At 44.5% G+C, this 22742-nt stretch overlaps 1 protein-coding gene and 1 non-coding gene across 2 annotated transcripts; both read right to left on the bottom strand.

Moving 5' to 3' along the window:
• Nucleotides 1–2784: 2784 nt before the first annotated feature.
• On the bottom strand, nucleotides 2785–2857 carry TRNAK-UUU (transfer RNA lysine (anticodon UUU)). The gene has a single exon. It is a non-coding gene; the product is annotated as a tRNA-Lys (tRNA).
• A 12100-nt stretch (nucleotides 2858–14957) lies between these two features.
• Nucleotides 14958–15880, bottom strand: LOC127743795 (ATP synthase subunit 9, mitochondrial). Its single transcript, XM_052255974.1, has one exon. It carries the CDS (start codon nucleotides 15317–15319, stop codon nucleotides 15071–15073), a length of 249 nt encoding a protein of 82 aa, XP_052111934.1. The 5' UTR covers nucleotides 15320–15880; the 3' UTR covers nucleotides 14958–15070.
• Nucleotides 15881–22742: the final 6862 nt, after the last annotated feature.

Here is a 22742-nt window from a genome sequence, read left to right as displayed (position 1 = left end):
GTACAGAGGATTGATGTGTCATGTTCCTAACCATAGGATTGCTCCACTAGAGAGGTCGGGCATTCATTACTACAATTACCAGCATCTCTTCTTTCCCTGCTCCAATATGAGTTGAGATTCTCAGAGTTTAGAGTAAAGTATGAGTAGAATGTCAGAGGTCTTCTAGGGTCACTCTCCTCATTTATTCAATGCTTTGGAGGAAGAGCAGTGGGGCAAGTCGTTCTATGAAATAAAAGCTTTCGGGACAAGAAGAAAGGGTACCAATGAGACCATTAATGACTAGAGAGTTGTTAGTTCCATGGGGGCTTCCCCTTTCCTATTCAGCTTTGCCGCCACTCCTTAGACCTGATAAGATCTTCCCAATCCTTTTTTTCTAAAGCAGCCCAAATTGCTGGGATACCTCCCCTTCGACCATCGAAGTTCCTTCCACGGGAACCTGCGGTAGCCCCTCCCCGGGTTCGACATGTCTTGAAATACCTCTACCTCTAAAAAGGGCTCTACGGCCTGTATGAGTTCGTTAATCATAATGTCCTTTCTTTGTTAAATGCTCTCTTTTTCTTTTAAGAATGTAGATGGTTCTATCAACCTTTTCTATCTATCCTTAGAAGTTGGGCGAAATATGATATTAGCGTTGGTTTTTCCAACGAAACTAAGCACTATTTTTTTCTTTATCATTCGGAAGGCTCAGTCCCACACTCTGACTTCAATGGTGGGAACAACCTCCGCACTCCGGCGCTCCAATGAACAAAAGTTCTCCGCCTTACTTTATTTAGAATAGTGGTCGATCCCTCGGGAGTTACATTCGTAACTTAATGTTATGTTCACGTTCACGCGGTGATCTTATATCCAAGAGTACTACCCTGTACGTAGTCTATGTCTGGGGAGCATACTTGACAGGAGATAGACACAGGCGGTAGATAGGTCCCCCACTTCGATTCCTGCCCCGTTAGCATCTCCGATCCGAGATAAGGGATTACTCCGTTAGGTCTTTTCGGTCCGGAGCCGGCCGGTAATGACAAGTTCGAACACCAGGAGCGTTCTGATTTGATCAGACAGACTGCTTGAAAGAAAAGCAAACTCTCCAAATTGTTGACCAAGCTACACTAGCGGAAAATCTCTTATTCTTACCAGCCGGGTGGCGCGCAATGAAGACCAATCCGCGAACTAATTTATAACATCCAATGCCCTATCCCTCAAACTCGCAAGCTTGCGTCTCCGTCTTGGCTAGAATCCTTCCACTCTTTCTCCAACAAGCCACGCAGTCTCTTTAATACGATATATCATGCCTCCTAGCTTTCATGCATAGCAGACTTAGAAGCTGAAAGGTGATATAGCTGTACCCTCAACCCAAGCACTGACATTGAGAGAAGAGTGGAACGGGACTAGGCAACTAGTATGGGGCCCGGGATACTTATCAACTCATATCGGAGCAAGGTCACGACTGCTGAGACTGAGACCGCGTAAAGCAATACCGCATTCTCACCGGCAGACAGCTTCGTTCTTCTCTTCTTCCTCTTTCCATACGGTATCGATCGGCCGATCCTGTTATTATTTGCATAATTGGATTTTGTTTTACTTGGTGCGTATACTTCTAAAACAGGTAATCTCCTGGAATAGAAGTATAGGGCTCCCCATGCTTTGAGTTGGGTTTGCTAGGTTTTTCCTTTACCTGGTCAACACAACAAGGAAGTCCCCCGCGGATTACAGGTGAAGGTTATAAGAATGACGGGTAAGAATCGAAAGTCAGTGAGCCGGTGGGGCGCCTTTCTTCTCGCTCATTTAGAGTCCTTCTTGCTTTCGGGTATTAGTGCCTTACTATCTTCCACAAGAGTCCATTTAGAATTCGAGTCTTAAGCGGGAGAAATTGAAGGAAATTGAAAGCCTCCAACAAAGGACGATTCTCTTCCCCCTTCCCTTCTAGCCAAAGCAAGAAAGCAGAACTGACTTCCTAGGAGCCTCAAGCCAACCAGCGTAGGGAAGTATCAGTCGATTCGGGCAAGCAGCCTCAATCACTGGACTGACCTTTTAGTCCGACGAGTAGCACGGCACTAGAAGCTACTTACTTTCAAAAGCGTCAGGAAGTTGAAAGGATGGAGTCCGAGAGAATTAGACTTGCTTCTCTGAGTTGAATGAAGCAGGAAGAGTCCCGTTAGGTCAAATCCTGTATAGTGAGTCTAGTGATTGATGGAATAAGGGAACGTCTTTACAATGACTTAGTTCTTCCCAGCTTTAGAGAGCCCTAGCTGTTCAAAGATCCAATCCCAGTTGGCTAGTTTACAGTCGCCTAACACAAAGGTTTTTCTTGTCGGGAGTTGCCGCACCTTGTTGTTGCTGAGCTAGTGCCCGGAACCCCACTGGAGAAATGCTTAGTTTTCCTTTTCGTTTCTATAGCATTCCTGTTCTCAGTAATCCCAACGGTAGCGACAAAGCAAGAGGTGATGTAGCTGAGCTGTCACTTTTTCCTTGAGCGAGACTTTGTAGTTTCTTAAATTCTATATAAATAGTAAAAAAAGGGAAGCGTTAGTAAGTTTTTTTTTTGCATAATCTTCGAACGGAATGGAAAGGGCAAAAAAACTCCAACGACTAACTCTGGCTATACTATAGGGATGTGACAGAATTCCCTGGGAGAAATCCTACCGAGCCACTCTTATACTACTCCTTACCTCACCCCCTTCTCACTTAAAGGGCGAAGTCGCTTCAGCGAGTCTTAAGGCCAAAGAGTGATCTTTGAACGTTACTACGCATCCTTATTAATTAATAAATAGGTATAGTGTAAGGTAGGTTTGGGTATAGCAGGACTTGAACCTGCGACCATTAGGTTAAAAGCCCAATGCTCTACCAACTGAGCTATACACCCAAAATAGATAAGTAGTAAATAAAGATTGGTGCAGAAAAGACCTCTTCTCCTCATCATATTAAAGGGGCGCTGCTCTGTATGAGGCTCGTACTGCGGAGCAAGCGAAGAATAAGGGCGCGCGTTAGCACTCCTGCAAGAGGCCTTACTCAACAAGCGCACCTTTATTAGTAAGGTTGCCTGTTTCCACTCATTGAGGATTCTATCTACAAAAGAAGGTCAACGGAGGATACTCAAGTAGCTCTCACTGACACCATCTACGAGAAGGTGAGGTCGTCTTTCTTTCCGGCCGCTATACGGTTCGCCTTAAAGCCTTAAAGACGGAGAAAGGGAGGAGCTGTTATCTATGTAATTACGGTCTTTGTTGGCCGGTCGAGCACTCTCTTTTCTTTGCTTTGTCCAATAGAGTCCTACCAAACAAGACTGACTTCTGACCAACCCGCGAGGGGTTGTGAAGTTGGACCAGGTACGAAGAATGAATCTATATCTGTGTACGGTACGGAAGTAGCTGGCCGGCGGCCGCTCAACTGTTCGAGCGCAATACAGTGGTGGTTGGTTCCGATTCGACAAGGGTAGAATGCCTGGTCGAGGGTCCAGTACAGTAGGTAGCAGGCGTGTTCGTTTTGGCTCCCGAGCGAGAACGAGAAATAGGCGCTGCACCATTCTTGCTGCTATGTACGTGAACCTTGACTTGAGAGATTCATCCAATGGAACCCACACTAAAAGGAGGACCACACGGGGCTCGACGAAACAGAAAATAGAAGCATTAAGAAACTTCTTGGGGTTAGCAGTAAAAGAAAGAGCCCGGCATTCATTCATTTCTTCATTCATATTCATAGTTTAGTCTACTAAAATGAAAGAGGGACCAGCCTCATCGTGGTAATTATCGGACATCTCAGATCGTTCACCTCTAATGTGACACGTTCCCTCCCAGTTATATGATCAACGGGATCTGAAAGGCTACCAGATTTTTCTCTTTGGAAACAATTTTAACTAAAAGCTGGTTTAGTATGGGAGTTTTAGCATTTCTTTTACGTAATTTTTCATTGTACCTAGGAATGATTTAGTGTTTGTCGCTGACAATCTAATGGAAAGCGTCATGTGCTGTATTTGGATTCTTCTAAGGAATTGTGAAATGCTCGGGGGGGCGCGTTCTTGGTGGCAGCAGTGCGATAAACGCCGGGTCCCGGAAAAAGGTAAGATTACAGTCAAGGAAATCGCGAAGAGAGAGAGGATTCTGGGACGACCCGCCGACTCTATTTCTGGCATAAGTAACAAAAGCTGAATTCATAAAGTCAGAACCATAAATAGAAAGTGCTTTGAACAAGGTAGCAAAGAAAAAAGGGTCTAGCAATCTAGGTGCCTAGCCTTCTATGATTGGCTTTCGAACTTCTTCTTATTCTAAGCTAAGTAAATTCTAGTTTTGAACAGGACATTCTGTTCACACCACACCACACTCTGTCAAGCAAGAAAAGGGGCTAAGTAATGTCGAAATTTCTTTCCATAGGTTTTGCCTTTTGGTCCCTTTCAAATTGGGCCCAGGCCCGCTAGATCTTCGAGTGCAAAATGGATGTCGCTGTTAAGACAACTTTTCGATGTGATTGACCACACCAGATTTCATGCAACTGTGGCTTCTCATGAACGTTTTCATTTTCGGGGGTTGTAAAGTCTAGGTCTTGTGTTCCGGGGAAATTTATTGTATTAGTGGGTCGGTCATTAAACAAATTGAAATTGAAGGAGATGACGGTACGGCTATCTGATATCAGTCTTCACCAAAGCGAATGAAGAACAAAATCTTCCGTCCTGACAGATAAGGATATCCTTTATGTTCTGCTCCTAGGGAAGGCGGGGGCTCAAAAGTTTAGCGTACATAGTACTTAGGATCCCATCCGATTTTAAGATCTTTCGGGAATTCCTCTCTGAACTTGCCCCTTTTCTTTCATTAAAGACCTCTTGCTTCACTCCTTTGGACTTGGCAGTGCTTTTATATAGAAATAGAGTAGATCAGACCTTACTAACTAATAGAAAAATGATGATGTGAATTCTCGGGAGGCAAAAGAGAACAAAAAGACGGAGATAAGATCGGATCTGTCAACTATGAGATATCCTTCTTCCAAAGAGATAGGTAGGCCCGACAACACTTTCTATTCGATTTGTAGCAGCTTAGGGGATATAGGAATTTTATTTGTCTTTCATTTCGATCCCTTGATCCAACCTTCGGCTTTCTCTATTCCTGACTAGAGTTAGAGTGAGTCCTTTACCTTTCCCTTATAGTAATGGCCAACCCTTAGCTTTAACGACTTCTTATTATATGAAATCTTATTATAAGAAAGATTTAAGAAGGCCTTTCTTTTAGTGAAAAACGGATAGTGCAGGATCATTTATCGCCCTATGCGCTTTCTTCGCTCTCATCCCTTGTGCAAGAATCTTACATAAGATACTCCTTCGGACCTGGAAAAACCTCCGAGGGTTTAGAATGAGGTGGCGGACTAATGTCCTTAACTCTTTCAAATGCCCACAACCACAACTGCAGCAACCAGAAGGGACCATGTAACTTTACTACTTGTTCCTGCCCTTTCATCACCGCCATGTTATAAGTTTTCAATCCAATGGCAGTCACAGTGGAAGCCCAGCATATGCTCCTTTCGATGTTAGAGTAAGGGGGCGCGGCAAATGATTGGCCATTTTTAGATACCATCCTTGGTTTAGAGGTTGGAGCCACAATCACATAGGTTCCCAGAAAATACCAAAAAAATGCTAACCTGGCATTCCTATCTGTCCTCTTTCTTCAGCATCTCTAGCGTCTTTTCATCTCGATCTGATACTCTCTTTGGCAACTCCGCCCCTGTAATAAAGGGACTGAACCTCCATTTTTCATTTTCCTCGTAATGCTAAGATAGAAAGAGCTTTAACAACCAGCGCAAAAAAGAAGATTAGAAGGAACTTAAAAACTAGCAGGGAATACCTTCCTGCTCCACAACTGGGAAGCACTAACTACGTTCCGTAGCCTTATTTCGGGCAGGGCATTTCCTTGCTCCACTTCGTCTAACAGCAAGATCCGCTACCAAAATCCATTAAAGCACCCAGGCGCCTATCCTAGCTTTAATCCAATAGCTTTGCTATAGTAGTAGAAGGGGCTCTCTAAAGGGCAGGGCTTTCATAGAGTTACTTACTCACAAGCATTATAAGAAGAGCGAAGCTAGTCTACTAACTTATGTTATTAGCGTAGAGTAAAGAACTAAAAAACTAAAAGACTGTCCCCCCGGCTTGCTGCTCGAAGGCCCTTATTGTGCTAGCTTATTACAGTACTGGAATGGAATAAGGCTAGTACAATCGGGTCATCCGGGCATTCTTTGCTTCCTGTATTGATAATGCTTTCTTGACAGTCGAGAGGAACCTTTTCGTACACGGTGCGTGTGTAAAAGCATGGTTGGAGTTAGACAGACTTTATTCAGCTTGAATGCAGGGTTACTGGTTAGATCCAGATCAGATTTCATATCAGATCTTTCCGGGACGTTTATGCCATTACTGGAACAAATCCCCGGATTAGGATTCTCTAACGCAATTGCCTTCCATGCAAGCAAAGCTGTTTAGTGACTTTTTTTTGTGCTTTATTTAGTTTTTCGTATCAGTTAAGTTTCTGGTCTGTGCCTGAGGCCTGGACCTGAAAGAATTGAATTTAATGGCGGGGGGAGAAACGGAAGCAGGTACGAATAGAAGAAGGCCCAGAATAGCCAAGCCAAAGGGGTCCCATTAAGTGGTCCAATCAGTCTAATGCGTAATGTCCGGTATCGGGAGTCTTTTAGTAATCCACAGATTAGGAACCGAGTGGGGAAGTGAGCTCTACTCTAAACTCTAAAGGCAGCTCTGCCACCTAGGGGATAGGAAACCTATTCCTTTTAGTCCGATTCGATTCGCTTGCCTCGAAGACTGGCATTAGGCCCCTACTGATGATAGGATTGATTCGAAGCAAAGTCAATGGTCCCTTCTCCGCTACGGGAGATGCTAGAAGAAGATAAGCCCTTGGGGGCTATTACTTACTATTACACAGGCTAGCAGACAACCGGAAAGCTAAGCTATTCCCTTGCAACAACCAAAAAGCAGTAAGCCTTCCTTCCAACAAGGGTCGGTTTTGGAATGCTTACGGATATGGATGATAGTCGGGATCCCAGGTAGGAGAGCCAGCCAGGCCAGGAGAAAGAGGTAGTCTTTGACTACCCTTCTTTTGGGAGTCGAGCCTGAGGGTTTCACCCGGGGATCATCGAACATCAGACTTTACACCTGGGGGAAGGACTATCCTTAAGCAATTAATAAACCGAATTCACTTTCACTGATAAAGAGACGAAACTCACACGTAATGAACCTAAACAAAAGACGGAAAGAGTCACTCACTGAATACCTATTTATTCTTTTGAAATAAGCTATTCAAGTGAAATAAGCCGGAATAGATAGCCGTTAGTCCTAAGAAAGATGAAGGCTGAAGCATGTTAAGAGGACGAAAGCCAAAGGCGAAGAAATAATAAGACTCACTAGATATGATGTCTATAGTACCACAGCTCTCAGACCTAAGGCCGAAGCTTTTGCTAAAGAAAGAGAAGTAGAGTAGGATGAAGGAAGCAGAAGTGATAGGCAAGCGTGCCTGGAAGCGCTAATGCTATTGTAGCAGCTCCTTAGCCTTCTTTCAGTCCTCCATTCTCTCTTTGGAAATGTGTATCACCATACACTCATCTCATACCAGATACTGAATCTAGGGCTAAGTTCCAATCCGGAGAAAGAGGTAAGCGACCAACAGTACAGCTAGTAAGGCAGGTAGATCACAAGAAGGTCATAGCTCAACGAAGAAGTAGCTCCTTGGGTCAGGAACTCCTGATAGCAGCAGAAAACACATTCTAGCTTGCTTAACAAAAGAAACGATTCCTTGAAGGGCTTCCCAAGAACGAAGTACTGATCAAACTGGAGCTCCTTAAGGAAAAAGAGGTTCAAATGCATGTACCACCCAATTATGGGCTGAAGCCGGCAGCAGCTAAAACAGAATCCATACTGCCTAAGGATGCGGGCACCCGCGGGGCTAACCGGGTCTCTTCCATAATCAACTCAGCTAAAGCAGCATCCATTCAAATACTAAAGGCGGAAGGGGAGATCGATGAAGCGGAGAACCCTATCATAGCATAGGTCCTATGCCTTAGCTTCCAACTAAGGCTAAGGGCCGGTTCTCTGTTATGAGAACAAAGAGTTTGACTATGCCATAGTAGGGTGGAATCCGGGGCGAATGAACCACTTTTTTAGAACTATACTACATTGAAATAGCCCTAAGATGCGGTGTGCATATGGGAGCGCTTGAAATGGTTTAGTTTTACCGAATGCCCACGTCGGTGTTGCTGAGCCCTTTCGCTCCTTGAATAACTGAGAACACACTTTCTACGATCCTATAGTGGCTTATCGTAGCTAACAGAGGATCTTCACAAAATTTGGTCAACAAGCATGTAGCCCGATCCGAACGTAATTACATGTCTCAATACTTACTACCTATACCCGGACCCGGGCCGGAAAGGGCTAAATATAGCATTCGCTAAGCAGCTAAGCTGAAGTCAAATACCCGGCTAAGTCCTATCTCCGAATTCCGGTAAGGAAGAAATTCATTGATAACAGATCATTGCTAAGAAAGAAGAGTTGAGTTAGCAGGCTCAGGGGGATCTTAGATTAAAGCATTTTTCTTTCGAGCTGGGAATAAGAGAACGAGCTAGACACAAAAGCTACCACTGAAAGAAGGTAAACCGAAGCAAACAAATGAAGTAGAATTGGCCTAGCCTAACGGTTCTATAGCCTCTACCTATTGAGTTCCCTCTCCTGGGGTTCAAGAGTTGCTTTCAGAGCCCTTGATTGAGATCTCCGTCTCATCACGAACTCATAAAGACAGCGATCAACCTCTCTTTTCTATTCTTTGGCAGATTACTTGCTCCAGGAATGCTTGCTGTCAGCAGTTAAGGGACAAAGGGAAGGTGAGGAAGGTAATCCAACTACGGCACTAAGACTAATTCCGTCTATTTGGCGACTATTCCTACTGCTACTACTACGGCTACTGCAGTAAGGAAGGAATTCGGTTTCAAACTGAACTTGTTGCGAGGGGTTAAAAATGGATTATACTCTTTCTCTCCATCTTTCGTCTATCCTATGTCTCTTTCCTCTGTTCTTTGTCCTTCTCCTACTAGGAGTAGCAGGAAAGTCGTCAATTGGATATATGATAGATAGTATGGGGACGGTGCTTCGGGTTAGCACTCTCTATTTTCTTTTCGTTGGTGAACAAGTCTCATTCGTTTGGCCGGCCCTAAATCAGCATTGAAATCATTTTTGAATGGGCATAGTTTGATTTTGACTTATGAGTAACAGGCTCTGTTTATCAACTACGGAGGATCAATTAGCATTACCTCACCTGAAATTGGCACATAAACACTCGAAACCAACAATGAGCGACTATGCTTAAACGGGTATGCTGCTTGGGTTGATTTCAGCTGTTGGGGAGGACAAGTACTTTTACTTGAGTACTTAATTTGATGCTTCATAGGCTACTTGGTCCGGGCCGGGAAGGCTATAGAGGACACGGATTCATGTGGAAGATTGCCTCGTAACTAATTCCACCCTCAATGAAATGAAGGAATTTATGGATCAAATCCGGAGGAGGCGACTGGAAGGAGCTCCCGTGTCAATCACTTCCATTCCTCTCATTAGACCATCTGTAGCACTCATAGCTACAGCCCGAACTCTATTATGCTGTACTTCACAAGTCACATTAATTAAGTTTACCGACAGTATCTTGACCCTTAACTACCAGAGCGTTGAAAATATTAGGGGGGGAAGAGACTTTCGCGATGTTCAATAAAGGGTCTAAGAGCTCTTGCAATAGGTCTAGCAATCTATTACAAAACAGATTGAATACCATGGCTTGGGGGTTTTTGCAGGTTAACAAGGAGAGCCACGGATGAATCATAGATTCTAGTTGGAGATCCAAGGGCCTTTCCTCTAAGGGAAGGAGACGGAGACGACCTATCAATGTGGCAAAAAGAAAGACGGAAGCAGCTCCAGAGAAGTTTACTATAGGAAGGTCAGGACTCTAATAATCAGATACCGGCAAGCCTTGCATGACACTCGTTTGACGAGGTGGTTTGAATAGATTGACTAAGAGATATATTGGATAAATTATCAAATGATAGAGAATCTAAGCAAGGACTAGAGGCATAAGAGATTAGTAATAAGGAAGAGACTGTCACCGGACTCCCCAACGGGGCCCAAGAGAGGCTCCAAGCCCTGAGACAAGGACAGTTTGTCGTGAGTGGCTGCCCAATGTGGAGAAATCCTTTAATCAGGATGGGCGCTGAAGAAAGCTGCTCCAGAAGAGAACCTTGGAAGGGGTGGCCCACAATAGAAAAAGGTGCCCCAAGCCCTAATTCACAGGCTTCATATCTTGACTCCGTCGCCATAGGAAGAGTTCTCCATAAATCCATACGCAGCGGAAACGACCACAGCCGACGCCTCAGGGGAGACAAAAAGAGAAATCGATGACGCAATGCATTCAAGATCTTGGTGCTTTTTCGAACGTTTTCACGTCGCCTTTTTCCGAGGATTCACAAAGGACCTTTTCTCGAAACTACGTATTCTATTTACTTTCCAAAATGGGTCCTTTTTTGTGTCCGAAACCCCGCCCATTTAGATTCATTTCAGGATTCGTCGGCGATCAACTCGTCACAACAGGTAAAACTTTTCGTACCTGGCTCAGCGGATGTATCTATCAATGCATTCAGAGGGGCTGCCCCTGCGTATTGTGACTGAGCAACGTCGCTGTTGGGTGCTATAGGTGGAGGACGACAGATCCTACTCCGTCTGATACGGCCCGTTCACTCATTATTGATCAAGCATTGGCCCCTTATAAAGCTAAAGACAGAAGTCAGTAGTCACTCCGGAAGAACGAATGTTTTCGGTAGTAATAGTAAGAAAAAGCGCTAGGAGAAGGCCCCTTGGATTCTTATGATCCTAACATTTACATATATACATATAATATAGGCATCCCGCCCACACGCCATTATCAAAGTACAGGCGAACCGGTTGGGACTCAAAGAAAGAAGGGGACTTTTTACCCAATCCAATGATTGACAGGGCTGGGGCGGGCGTTAACTAAGTACTCAAGCTGCTGGAGCGCAGGTTGGGCAGTAAGCTTCGTTGATTCCCCACGAAGGAATCGGAATCTCGCTACTTCCCCTTACCGGAGTTTGGTTTGAGACTCAGGCTAGAGGATCCTTACTCTCCTGGGATTATTAGAGTGTCAGATTAGCCTTTGGATTCGTTCTGCCTTCCACTCTATATCTAATCATTTTCCCTACCAGTCGCTCTCTCTTTGGCCGGCCGTTAGATCAAGATAAGAAAGATCAGAACGTGAATTCTGATAATAGTATACAAACAAGAACACCACGATCCATGACCGCTAAACAAAAGGAGTCCATTACCAAGTAAGCTAGGCAACCGTCTTTACCGGTCTCTCTATTAATTTAGGACCGGATGTGGCACCCGGGCTTCGGGTTTCGCAAAGAAGCCCCGCTCCTGTAGCTATTGAGTTAGTCCTCTATTCTCGGACTTCTAAATAAAGATGAGTTGAATAAGGGGATCCGGAACCTGGGACCTTTAAGCCCTCGGCGCTTGAGAGGAAAGGCGACATACTATTAGGCTATTATAGATTCTTATTGGACATATCAGTGAAGGATCTGCTTCCCGATGAGGAGAAGCAGGACTGATAGAAGATAAGATATAGGCTGTTGAGACTGACGCTATGTATCTACGATCTTCCTTCCTTATTCGTCTTCTTGTACCTAACTCGCTATGCTTACAGCTTGGCACGGGAAGCCAGAGGGAAAGCATTCCTTTCAAGGTAGTGAAGTTCTCCAAGCCGAGGGTGAATAGAATACCTTCATTCTTGCTTGAATGGCATTCTGCTTTAATATCGGCATAGCCGCTCTTTGCATTGAATAGGTTGTTCTGAGCCTTTTTTTTCGGCTCTAGAAAGCAGATTCCTTCTTTACTTAATTATATAAGGTCGGGCATTGCGCTGTGGCATAAGCTTTGGATTCAGAGTTCATCTAGAACTGAGTAAGGAAAGGAAGGAAAAGATTAGATAAGAAGAAAGAGAGATCGGTGTTTTCGCTGCTTCTTCTGTTTGCAGTGGTCTCGAATGAGCTCAAGGAGCTATTAGCGAGCACATCCAGGCTCTACCTGATCTAAGGGAAAGCACGTTCATGAATTCATGGCAATATATATATATGTGCAGCTCTGGTTTGTTGTGGTGCTTTGGTTTAAGAGAATATCTTATGCTGTGGAATCCTAGCTTCTCACTAGCTAACTGCTAATCCGTTCTCTTTCCAGGCCGACCCCCCTTTTTTCTAGTCAAGTTGGAGAGGGGAATTCAGCTCGACCGACCCTTTCACCTCTCCTTTTATGACTCTGAAAGCCCAATTCCTATAGTTAAGGTAGCTAGGTATTTCCTTATTTAAGGCTGTTCTAGTCTTGTCTTCTGAGGAGCTTTAGAGCCTAAAAAGAAGTTTTTATAGAATATCCTCCGCTGCTATCCTCGCCCCCGGGACTGGTTCAAGGTAAGCTACTGCCTCTACCGGTGCTCCTGTCTCCCGCCTCCACGTGGCACGCACGTGATGACACACAGTTGGTTGTTCCCATCCCCGCTCTAGGGATATAGAACTTTAGCGATCCAGCATTCCCCCTCTCCTCCTTCTATCTAGTCGTCCCCGGGCGGGATCACCAAGAACGCCTTAGCAGATACATTTCAATCTGGAGTTCGAGTTGTTATCATGCCGTCCTGATAGTTCGAGGGCCGTGAGAAGCATAGCTAGCATCCCAAAGGCAAAGGTAGGAGAAAGATCTTGCTTTGAGGCTCGCTCTAGATCGGATGGTTCTATGGGGCCTATATGGAGCTAGCCTAGCGATGGGAGCCTCCCGGGCAGGGAGGTTCAGATGCAGCTTCGTAGCTTCCTCGCATGGCACTGGAAAAGGAATAGGAAAGAGATGGCTTCGACCACTATAGCTAGGAAGGGCTTTGCAGGCTTGTACTTTCTATCAATCTATCAATAGATGGGCTAGCAGAAAAGCAGGAGAGGGGGTTCCTTAGATGCAGGCAGGGAAATCATTGTTTTGCCTTCCCGGCTGGGCTTCGAATGGAGGTTATTGGCAAGCAAGCAGAGGAATGAATAGCAGGAGAGTTTTTAAGTTCATTTTATGATGTTAGCTCGCTAGGAGCGGAAACGGGACCTGCTCTAACCGCTACCAGACGGAACTAGATATTCAAAAGAGCCATCACAGCTTCTGAAAGAGCAGCTTGGAAATTACTAATTAGTTTAAGGTACTGACTAACTGAGACGGAGAGAGCCCTTTTTCAGTGTTGTCGGAATAGGACCTGTTGGTGGTTTAAAGGGCATTACATTAGGACTTTAGTAAAGATAGTACGACTTTGGTTTCAGAGATAGCGATTCGCCTATTCTTATTCCTTTCCTTTTAATCAAGGTCTTTCCCGAGGAAGAGGGAAGCAAGCAAAGCCCGGATCGGAGGGGAAATAGTGTTGTAACTGAGGTAGACTACCGAACGGGTGTGGGAAGAATCTCGCCAAAGGTTCCATTTCTGATTCCTCTCCAACGGTTAACTCAAGGGATTCGATTCTCTTTTACGCTAGGTAAGACCGAGAACTCGATTGCGGGTGAAGCCTTAGTTGTCGCTGGTGGTGGGGGAGCTTACTGAGATCTCCATATACTATGGTAATCATGTGATGCCCGTAGTAAGTCAAATAGAAGATGAAAACATTCGATTACTTTTCCAGCGCTATGATCACCGTCAAAGACAGGATTCGAGGCCTTTGTCCCCATTGCTTCTTAGTGTTGTAGGCAGCCCCATCTCTTGATTACGAATATCACTTTCACAGCAAGCACGAATGCGCGAGAAGCTTCACTATTATTATATATATTGAAAGGATCTCCCCGGGAAAGCATGATGCCTTACTTGCCCCTGCTCGATCTGTTCTGGACCGCATAAAGGCCTTACTTATACTTATCCTCGATCGCCAAATCCCACAGAGATGTTTCCTCGGTGCTTTCAGAGAAAGCTGTCCAAGGTTCATCAATAATTGAGGAAATCAACCAAAGCATCTCTCCGGCTGTCCACTTTGCTTAGTAGGGGGGGAGGATCCGATCAATACAAGGGTTGCACCTCTTCACGCTGAGCTGGATCGATGGCCAGTGAGGCTGGTCGAAGTAGAGGATGAACTAGGAAGTCTTTCTGTCGATGACCTAGTGGCCAGTGCCAGAGAGTCGACTCGCTTTAGGTAGGAGTCCCCTGGCTTCCTTTCAGCGTTCACTTCCTTATCCCTATAAGTCGAGCTAGGGAAGGAAGTAGTGGGATAGAGTGAGTGAGAATTTCACTCCCAGGATAAGAGTCAGCTGTCCGGAGATCTTACCTGCATGTAAAATCCCATGCAATCTTGACTCTCCCGGTGAGTAGTCGTTCGAGTTGGCATGAATGGCACAGATGTTATCAGTAGAGCTTATATGCTCACTAAATCGCTCGCTTGCAAGGAGACAATCTATTCTATTAATGCATGCTGGCTGATCATCTGGTAGCTAGCTCAGCATCCTAAAGTTTGTAACAGAGATAACTTCTGTCAAAACATACCATTTTCCCCGGGTCTTTTCATTTTAGGTTATGAAGGTGATTGTAACTGGAAAGCTGCTTTATGACCTACGCTTCGCTCGTTTGGTAAGCTGGGTTCTTTCTTCCGGAAGTGTCTTAGAGGGATGAGGATATGAAATAGCTCAGGGAAAGGATACTATAAGTGACTTCCTGGGACTCGGGAGGGAAGAATGACCGCGACTGACGACTGAGAATGTTCTGAGTACCGAAAAAGCTCTACTGAGAACCTTTCTGCCCCATAATTGACCCCGCCCTAAACTATTGAAGAAGCGAAAGCAGTTGCCGCTTCTGAGTGAATATTGTACATTCATTTGACTCAATTCATTCGTTGTATCGTAGTAAAGGAAAGAAGAAAAGAATTCACTCAAGTGAAAGGAGCCCGCATTCCCTCTCTCCTTTCCCACACCCCTAATAAAATAATAAGAAAGGGGGTGGCCTCGTCCTCTTCCTCAGGTAGGAGAGACTACACCTTTCAAAAGGATAAACTTAGAAAACAAAGAGAATCAGAAAGGCCATCATTAATGCGAACAAGGCAATAGCCTCGGTTAGAGCAAAGCCCAGGATTGCATATCCGAATAACTGTTTTGCCAATGATGGATTTCTTGCCACGGAATGAATTAATGAACTGAATACGTTTCCGATACCTACAGCAGCTCCCGCTGAAGCAATTGTAGCAGCTCCGGCACCCATTGATTTTGCACCTTCTAACATCTCGAATTTCTCCATTCTCGTCATGCCATGCTTGTTCTCATTTCTTTTTAATTTCTAAACCTGACATACCGATTTTGATAGATTTGACGTCTTCGTTTTTTATTAATTCTAAAGCCAATTTGTTAGATTGGTCAAAGTAATAGTATAGGAAGATCAGAAGCAGAATAATTATTATGAGACAAAGAACAACGAGGTAATCCTCTCGGATTTTTGCTATTATAGATTTTGCACTTTCTAACATCTCGAATTTCTCCATTCTCGTCATGCCATGCTTTTTCATTCACTTCTTTTCTTCGTCGCTTCTTCCCCTCGTTCCCTTTCTCTTGGACATCTCACTTGAAATGCAATCAATGCATTCATTCTTTTCGATCTTATACTCAGATAGACTGAACATTCACCCACCCAATTTCGATAAAAGGTGAAGTCGAAGCTACTCGATCATTCAACAAGGACAGCTGGAATCTACGCGTTGATCCAACCTGCGCTACCAGCTGTCTTCTTCTTCCATTTCTATTCAGCTTGAAAAGAAGCCTCAAGCCCAAGAGTTGAGGAAAGGTAGGTTTCTTACTTAGTGCTTGCATTAAGGGCTTCACTTACGCTATTTCTTTGATTAACCCTTAGTAGGTTAGGTATGGCTACCTCGTTTAAGCAAAGAGGTCACAATCTCTGATGTACTCTATTTGATTTGAAGAGATGGAGTTGTCTCAGACTCATCAAAGGAATGAGCTGAAAACCTGCCCATAGTTAGAAGGAAAAAAAGAGAAAGTCCCAGCACTCGCAGGGGCGGATCGGGAGATCTAAGACGGAATCCCCGAGTAAGTAGGCGATAGAGGCGAACGCTTTATTTAGTGATCCCCAGATATTCTATCTCACATCGGAAACGGGCTCTGCCCTTCTGTTGGATCATACCTTGTTCCAGCTCAAAGCCAGAAAGCTAGTTTAGCCAACACGGTAATATGATCCTTAGGAAGGGCAGAAGGGCTCGATCCCAGACCAGGCTCCGCTCAAGGCGATGAATGACTAATATATTACTATTTTCCCTACGACCGAGTGAGCTGCTGCTCTTTAATCAGTTGCATTTGATTTGGGAAGGATCGGTATTCAAAGTAGTTCCGGAGAAAGGCTAAATTAAATGTATTTAGGAGCGAAATAAGCCGGCTATCCCCTTCTTAATAGACGCTGGCCCCGGAACCGGCTCGGGGTAAATCAAAATAGCAGCAATCAAGATACCAGGTCGTTTAAATCAGAGTACACTTCTAGAATCCCTGTGGTATGTAGAAAGCCCGCATTAAAGACGAGTCCTGTTCGTCCAACAGTTTCACCAGCCATATCTACACATAAAGAGAGCTAGTTTCCCACCTAGGTGAACCCGAAGCTAGAGCACAGGTAGAGACAGTGGATTCTGGTGACCAAGAAGCAGGGGCAGGTAGTGGATTCCGCGGATTTATAGTCAGTTTGTTCTCGTCCCCACATAAAGAGAAAGAAAGCGAGCCAATAGGTGTTCTCTACCATGAGTCAAGGGCTAGGAATCCACTGAATAGCTAGTAACATAGATTGTGTCTAAAAAGCTAAGAATCTCCAGGTCGTAAGCCTTTATACCATACCGCTTTTTCTAATTCTATATTTCTTTACTTCATATTTATATATCATTCTCCGTTTCATTTCCTTCGAAAGATATGGCTTCTGGTGGTTGTGTCCGCGAATATTAATGATTATAAAGTGGCATAGCTCCAGACATGGGCTTCTTCCCAAAAAACTATGGTAGCCGGATGTTTAGCAATAGGATACCCTTACTTAAGTTTCTCCGCACTTGGGCATAAATATACAATGCCACTTAATCCACTATCAATGTATCAATGGTGGTGGTCCTTCTGTGTAAAGTTAGCTAGTGTGGATTCGCGTAAAGCTGCCAAACAACCTATTGACAAGAGCCTATTCATTTTATTCTTGCTATTTCCGCACCCCTGTCCGGTTTTTTGAGAAAGAAAGTCGAGACATTCAGAAAGAGAGTTCTGGCATTTCTAGGATTAGAATACGGTCCTATTGATTCAATCTTTATGCTTGGCACGGAACTCTTGTTTCGAGTGAAAGGGAGAGCAGTGGCCCGCACCGCATTCACAGGTAAATTTCCCTCTAAGGGGCGGGGTGTGGAAAGCACTAGAAGTTAGTTGACTTCTCGACTTCTTACCTGTATTCCTTCTCTTACTAGCCTAGCTTGAATATTTCTTTCTAAAAGACTAACGGCAAAGATTTTCTACCTCCTGTAATGTAAGCTCGTTACGCTTAACGCCCACTTACTTAAAGACTCGTTGGTTCACGACTCTATAAATGAAAATCTTAATTTGAGTCGTTACCTACAGAAGCGGTTGCCCTTCTCCGGATTTACCCGGTGAGGGTGGCGCTTGTGAGTCAAAGTTGACACTTTCCATGTATGGATCATACCTTTGGCATCCTGGGACAGTAGCCCCAGGTACTGATGAAGTGACTCCCGGGTAGAGAAAGAAAGTGCTGGCAGAAAGGAACTCTCAAAGCATGGGGTTTCGCCGGGCGAAGCTCCTACCCCCTTCTTAGCCCCATTGACTAAGAAGGGGCTGTTGTCGGCATTTCCGCTCTTAGGTGCGTAGCCACAGTTTGCAAGTCAATTCCCCTGTCCGGAATCCGCCTCTTTAGCCCGTGAAGGCCTTTGAGGGCTTACTTAGTGCTTTTGCTAAGGAATACCGGTAAGGAAGGGAAACTAGGGCAGCTAAGCCACTACACTAGTACGAAGGAGCAAGCTCCGGCCCCGTTCTATCCACTAACCATGTAAAAAAATGATGGGTGGAATGGCGCGGCGCTGTAGTGTAGGAACCGGGCGGATTCGAACCGACGAATAGAAGTTTTGCAGACTCATGCCTTAGCCACTTGGCTACGGTTCCCTATAAATTCCATTTCTTTCCCCCTTGCCGCCTTCCTTAACAAGCTTTGCTTCACAGGGTGAGAGGTGAGACCAGGAATAACACAGATGCCGGAATGCTTTTGGGAGGAGGGTAACAGTCCTGCTATATACGAAATACTTAATAGCTAACGGCCGTATGGCATCTATCCATCCATGCTGAATGGAGCCCAACCTAGTAAAGGGCTTGGATCGAGGTCCTGAAAAGCGTGAAAGGCAGTAAGGACATTGATGAAGTCTAAGCATATCAAACAAAGCGAAAGACGAAGGTGGTAAGCGAAGCGAGCTACACCCACCGGTCCTCCGGAGGAGAAGTCGAAACCCGTGTTCAAGTAAAGGAGATACTGATTCATTAATGAATTTTTACAGGCAAAATGCCGCTGACAATGTGTTGAATTGGCAGGTTACCTGATGAAGAAGCTGGGAGGGTACCAGCTGCCTGCGTGGTGTTAAACCAAAATGCTAAAGAGAGCGAAGGGGAAATCATGAACTACGTTTCATGTAATGTAGTAAACTATAAGAGAGTTAGAGTACTGCAGTGGACACAATTCAAAAATCACCTTAAGGAAAGGGCTTATATAAAAGAAAGAGAAATTAAAAAAAAGTTCTAGCTCTAAAAATGAAGAAAGGAAGTAAAGACTTACTGAACACCTATCTTTGGCTAAACCACCTATTCTGGAATGTAGTCTGATACCCCCCAAATACTCAGATTGGGGATATCGTCCCTATCCCTGACTACACTTGCTTGGGATACAGCCCTTGAAGTCACGTTGCATAAGCCGAGAAAGCCTTCTACCTTAAGTACGAATGTAGAAAGAGCGCAACTACCACTTTTTCTCTCCTTGAGCGAGATTGAACAACTTATGATAAAGGATTTCCTTTACTATCCCAACCTGATATTGCGAAGAAGCTTGAATTCGTTAAGTAAGTTCACTTAGAATGGTTTGGCAATTCCCTTGTTAATCAAAAAACTTTCATTTAGTATGATGGCAAGCTGCCGCAGTTAGTCCGCAATTACTTTAGCCTTCGTAGTACCCTTAGGAAGATGCGCTCACGGCGACTCAGTTTCAGAGCTAGAAGTCCTTTTATCATCATCTTACTCCATACCTGGTTATACCTGAACTAGTACAGCAGGTTAGACTTAAAAAAGAATTCATGCTTCTTCGCAATATAAGGCAGAAATTGACAACAAAGGATGAGATTTAGTGTTTATTCATGAGGATGTCATAAGAGAGGTTAGGCGACATGGTCTAACCTGCGGCAGCTATGAATTTGTCCACCTTTTATCGAAATTGGGTGGGTGAATTCCTATTCCATTTGCATCTCGAATTCAATGTCTTCAGTCAGCTCTTCCGTCTAATCTATCAGTTTCATCTAGATTGCATTCCATATCAAGAAATTACTATATTAAGATATATATGTTATTTGTGTGCGTAAATGAGTGCAAAGACCAGGTTCTACCACTGCAGGGCTCAATCATGCTAGTTGGGCTATATGCTTCACACATGCAAGTCGAATGACGTTTTCTTGGAAACGGGAGTGAACGAAGGACCAACGACGATGAGGCTAATTATTTAGATAAGCATTTGCCTTAACCTTAAAGCGCTTAAGAAGTAGGCAGGTAAGGTAGTCTATAGGCCGATTGTTGTACTCCTGCACTAAAAACACCCTAAGCGAACTTGTCGTAACGGTTCCGCTTGGGGCGCTTCTTGCTGCAAAAATAGCATATCATCTTTAAAAAAAATTCATAAGAGAAGAAAGTGGTTAGCCTAGGGCAGATTCCAGGCAAGGTATGCTTAAAAGCTCTCCGAGTTCACAGGTGTCCTAGCTTATGCCCTTTTTAAATCACTCTCCTCTGGTCAGCTGGCGCCTTTACATCAGTTCCAAGGCAAGCAGGTGATGATGGAATCAGAACTTGAAGATCCTATTTCAGTCTCTGGGTAAGATTTCTCTATAATAGCAGTTCCTGTCCCGTATTATAAAGTGACTCTTTCGTCCCTTTCAGTTCTCGTGCCCCCTCTCTTCCATAGTCATTCCAGGAGAGTTAGTTGAAGCATCGCTACCAAAAGCATAAATTAAGGTCCCAAGGATAATAGCCATAGCTAATGCTTTCCTATCTTAAGACCTTACTCCTGCCAGACAGAGAGCGAGTTAGAGTTGCCTGGCTGCCAGTTTCCTTAACCAAGTGTGAGCAAGTCTAGAAGTCTCCTTCTTTTTCAAGCCAGGCGGAAGGACCCGCAGGAAGGGGATAGGGAAGAGGTCCATATAATAAGTAGGTCCAAGCATCCCTCTAGGCTTTTGAGCCTAGGTGGCCGGAAAAGCACTCTTCTCAATCCAGCTAGCAATGGATATGGATATTATGCAAGCTATTGACTTGAATCTCCGGGCCATCAGAAAGTTTGACGTTGGGACTCTGCCCGTTCCAGAATTTACTTCAAACGAAAACGCGGGAATAGAGAATCCCGGGAGCAGGGAAGACACTCGTCTTTGAAGCCGACGTTAATAGCAGGCCCAGTCAGGGAAGGGGGGTAAGGCAAGTGAAAACCATTGAGTCCCGCCCTGTATCTGTAAGCCATTGAGTCTAGCTCCGGTAAGAAGGAATAAGAACACACACAACAAAAGCTGTACTTCTGGAATGCGGATGTCTGGAAGGCATCAATCATCCCAGAACTAACCGATCCAGCTGTAACCTAGTCAAAACAGTAGGTCATCCAGATTCGAAACTGACTTGGGAGAGTAGGCCTCACCACTAAACACCAGCTTCACAGGCGAGCTTAAGGCAGAAAGCCAATGCTTCACACTGACCCAATCGGAAGGAAGCTAAATCAGTGACACGCGAAAGCCAAGAGCATCAGTGACGGGGTCAACATCCTTCCGAGAGGACCGCTCTAGTTGTTGAATGGTAGATCCTACGCTTCGTAACATACAGCTAAATAAAGCCCCTCAAAACCATTCCTCACTTGCTTGTGAATTGGCTTTGAAATGGCTTCCATCTAGTACAACTAACTTTATTTCCGCCTCTTCTAAGGCAAATCGGATTCTCGCATTGTATCGCTTTGTACAACTACACTAAAAGAAAAGCTTCGTCCTCCTCCTTCCCGGTTTGGATAGAGAATGGTGTTTTTGAACATGGCTGCCCCTATTTGAATAAGGCTGGATGATATATAGGAAGCTGTTTAGTTTACCTCGGACAATTGACTTCCTTGCTACAGCAAAGGAAATGTTTCGAACTACGGAACCGAATTGATAGCCTATCCCGTGAATAAAGCCCCGAACCCTCACAAGCGCTGGACTAGCAGCCTCGCCTATCCAAACTAGTAATTCAATTCCCCATGGAAAGGTGTCGAAGGAATAGAAGACAAAAGCAAGTTCGTGCCACTTTAGGATTTTAAGTTACCTCCGAAATAACCATACATAATACGGGCTTTCCATTGTTCTCGAACAAGAACAGTAGCGGGAAGTAGCCTAGCCTTGCTAACGGTTTTAAACCTTTATACCTCACTCAGGGCATAGCTCGAATCTAAGTAAGTTTAAGAAAAGAATCGTCTGTGAACAAATCGGCTCTTGCAAGAGAAGAAAGATCCATAGACAGCAAAAGAAGACTTTCGCTAAACAAGAGACAGCTTCACAAAAGAAAGAAGTCAATTCCTTATTCTATTATAGGTAGCGCGCACAGGAAAGAGAGAAGAGCGACAACAAGGTATCAACCCACTTTCAAGGAAGAGAACTGAGTGCTATCAATCCTCCACAAAAATCATTGTACGCACGAGTAGTAGATGAGGGATGGAGTGAATTAGAGAAAGTTTCTCACAGAACAAAGGGAGAAGAAAGAAAATCAAATAGAAAAGAACTTATAATAGAATCCCAACGGACCCATCTAACTAAAATACAGCCTACAGTGAACCAGCTGTTCACAAGGATTGCTATAATGGCGTGGCTTAAAGGCGTAGCTTTTAGTTTCATGCGTAGCCTTTTTTTTGGCTTGGACTAGGATTAGCGTGGCACTTGCACTCTGCTTGAACCGGGTTCCCTACTCTAATAAAGTAAGTGCCCCGAGGCTAGGTCTCAATCAATATAAAGAAAAGCCATCACTCTTAGCGCTGTCTCTTCAGTTGCGTACTCATTAGCCTAGTCTAAAGCTAGTTCAGCGAGGTAGTTTACTTGCTGACTCGATAGAGTTTGGGTACGACTCAGCTCTTTGAAAGCTTTCACCTCGACTAGAAGGAAGAAAGAAGCCTATAAGTATGTCTACCTTCCGCCTTGTCCTTAGATAGAAGAAGAACAGGAGAAGCAAGAATGGCAATAACCGTAGCTATTTCCGCTTCGGAATTGCTACTAGAAGGGAGTTCTCACCGGGAAAATCTCTTTAGAGAAGCAAAGTCCTAATCAAAGCAGCAAAGCAAGGTAAGTCAATTCTTTCTTTTAGGATAGATCCAAAGTGCCAGCGATTTAGGTGTTGGAGGAGTAAGGGCTTTTAGCCTAGGAAGACGACGGTGCTAGAGAATCAGTGAATGG

Source organism: Arachis duranensis, unplaced genomic scaffold (assembly GCF_000817695.3).
Source record: "Arachis duranensis cultivar V14167 unplaced genomic scaffold, aradu.V14167.gnm2.J7QH unplaced_Scaffold_12105, whole genome shotgun sequence".
Classification (NCBI taxonomy): Eukaryota; Viridiplantae; Streptophyta; class Magnoliopsida; order Fabales; family Fabaceae; genus Arachis; species Arachis duranensis.
The sequence above is the reverse complement of the archived record's forward strand: the minus strand, read 5'-3'. Positions and strand labels throughout refer to the sequence as shown.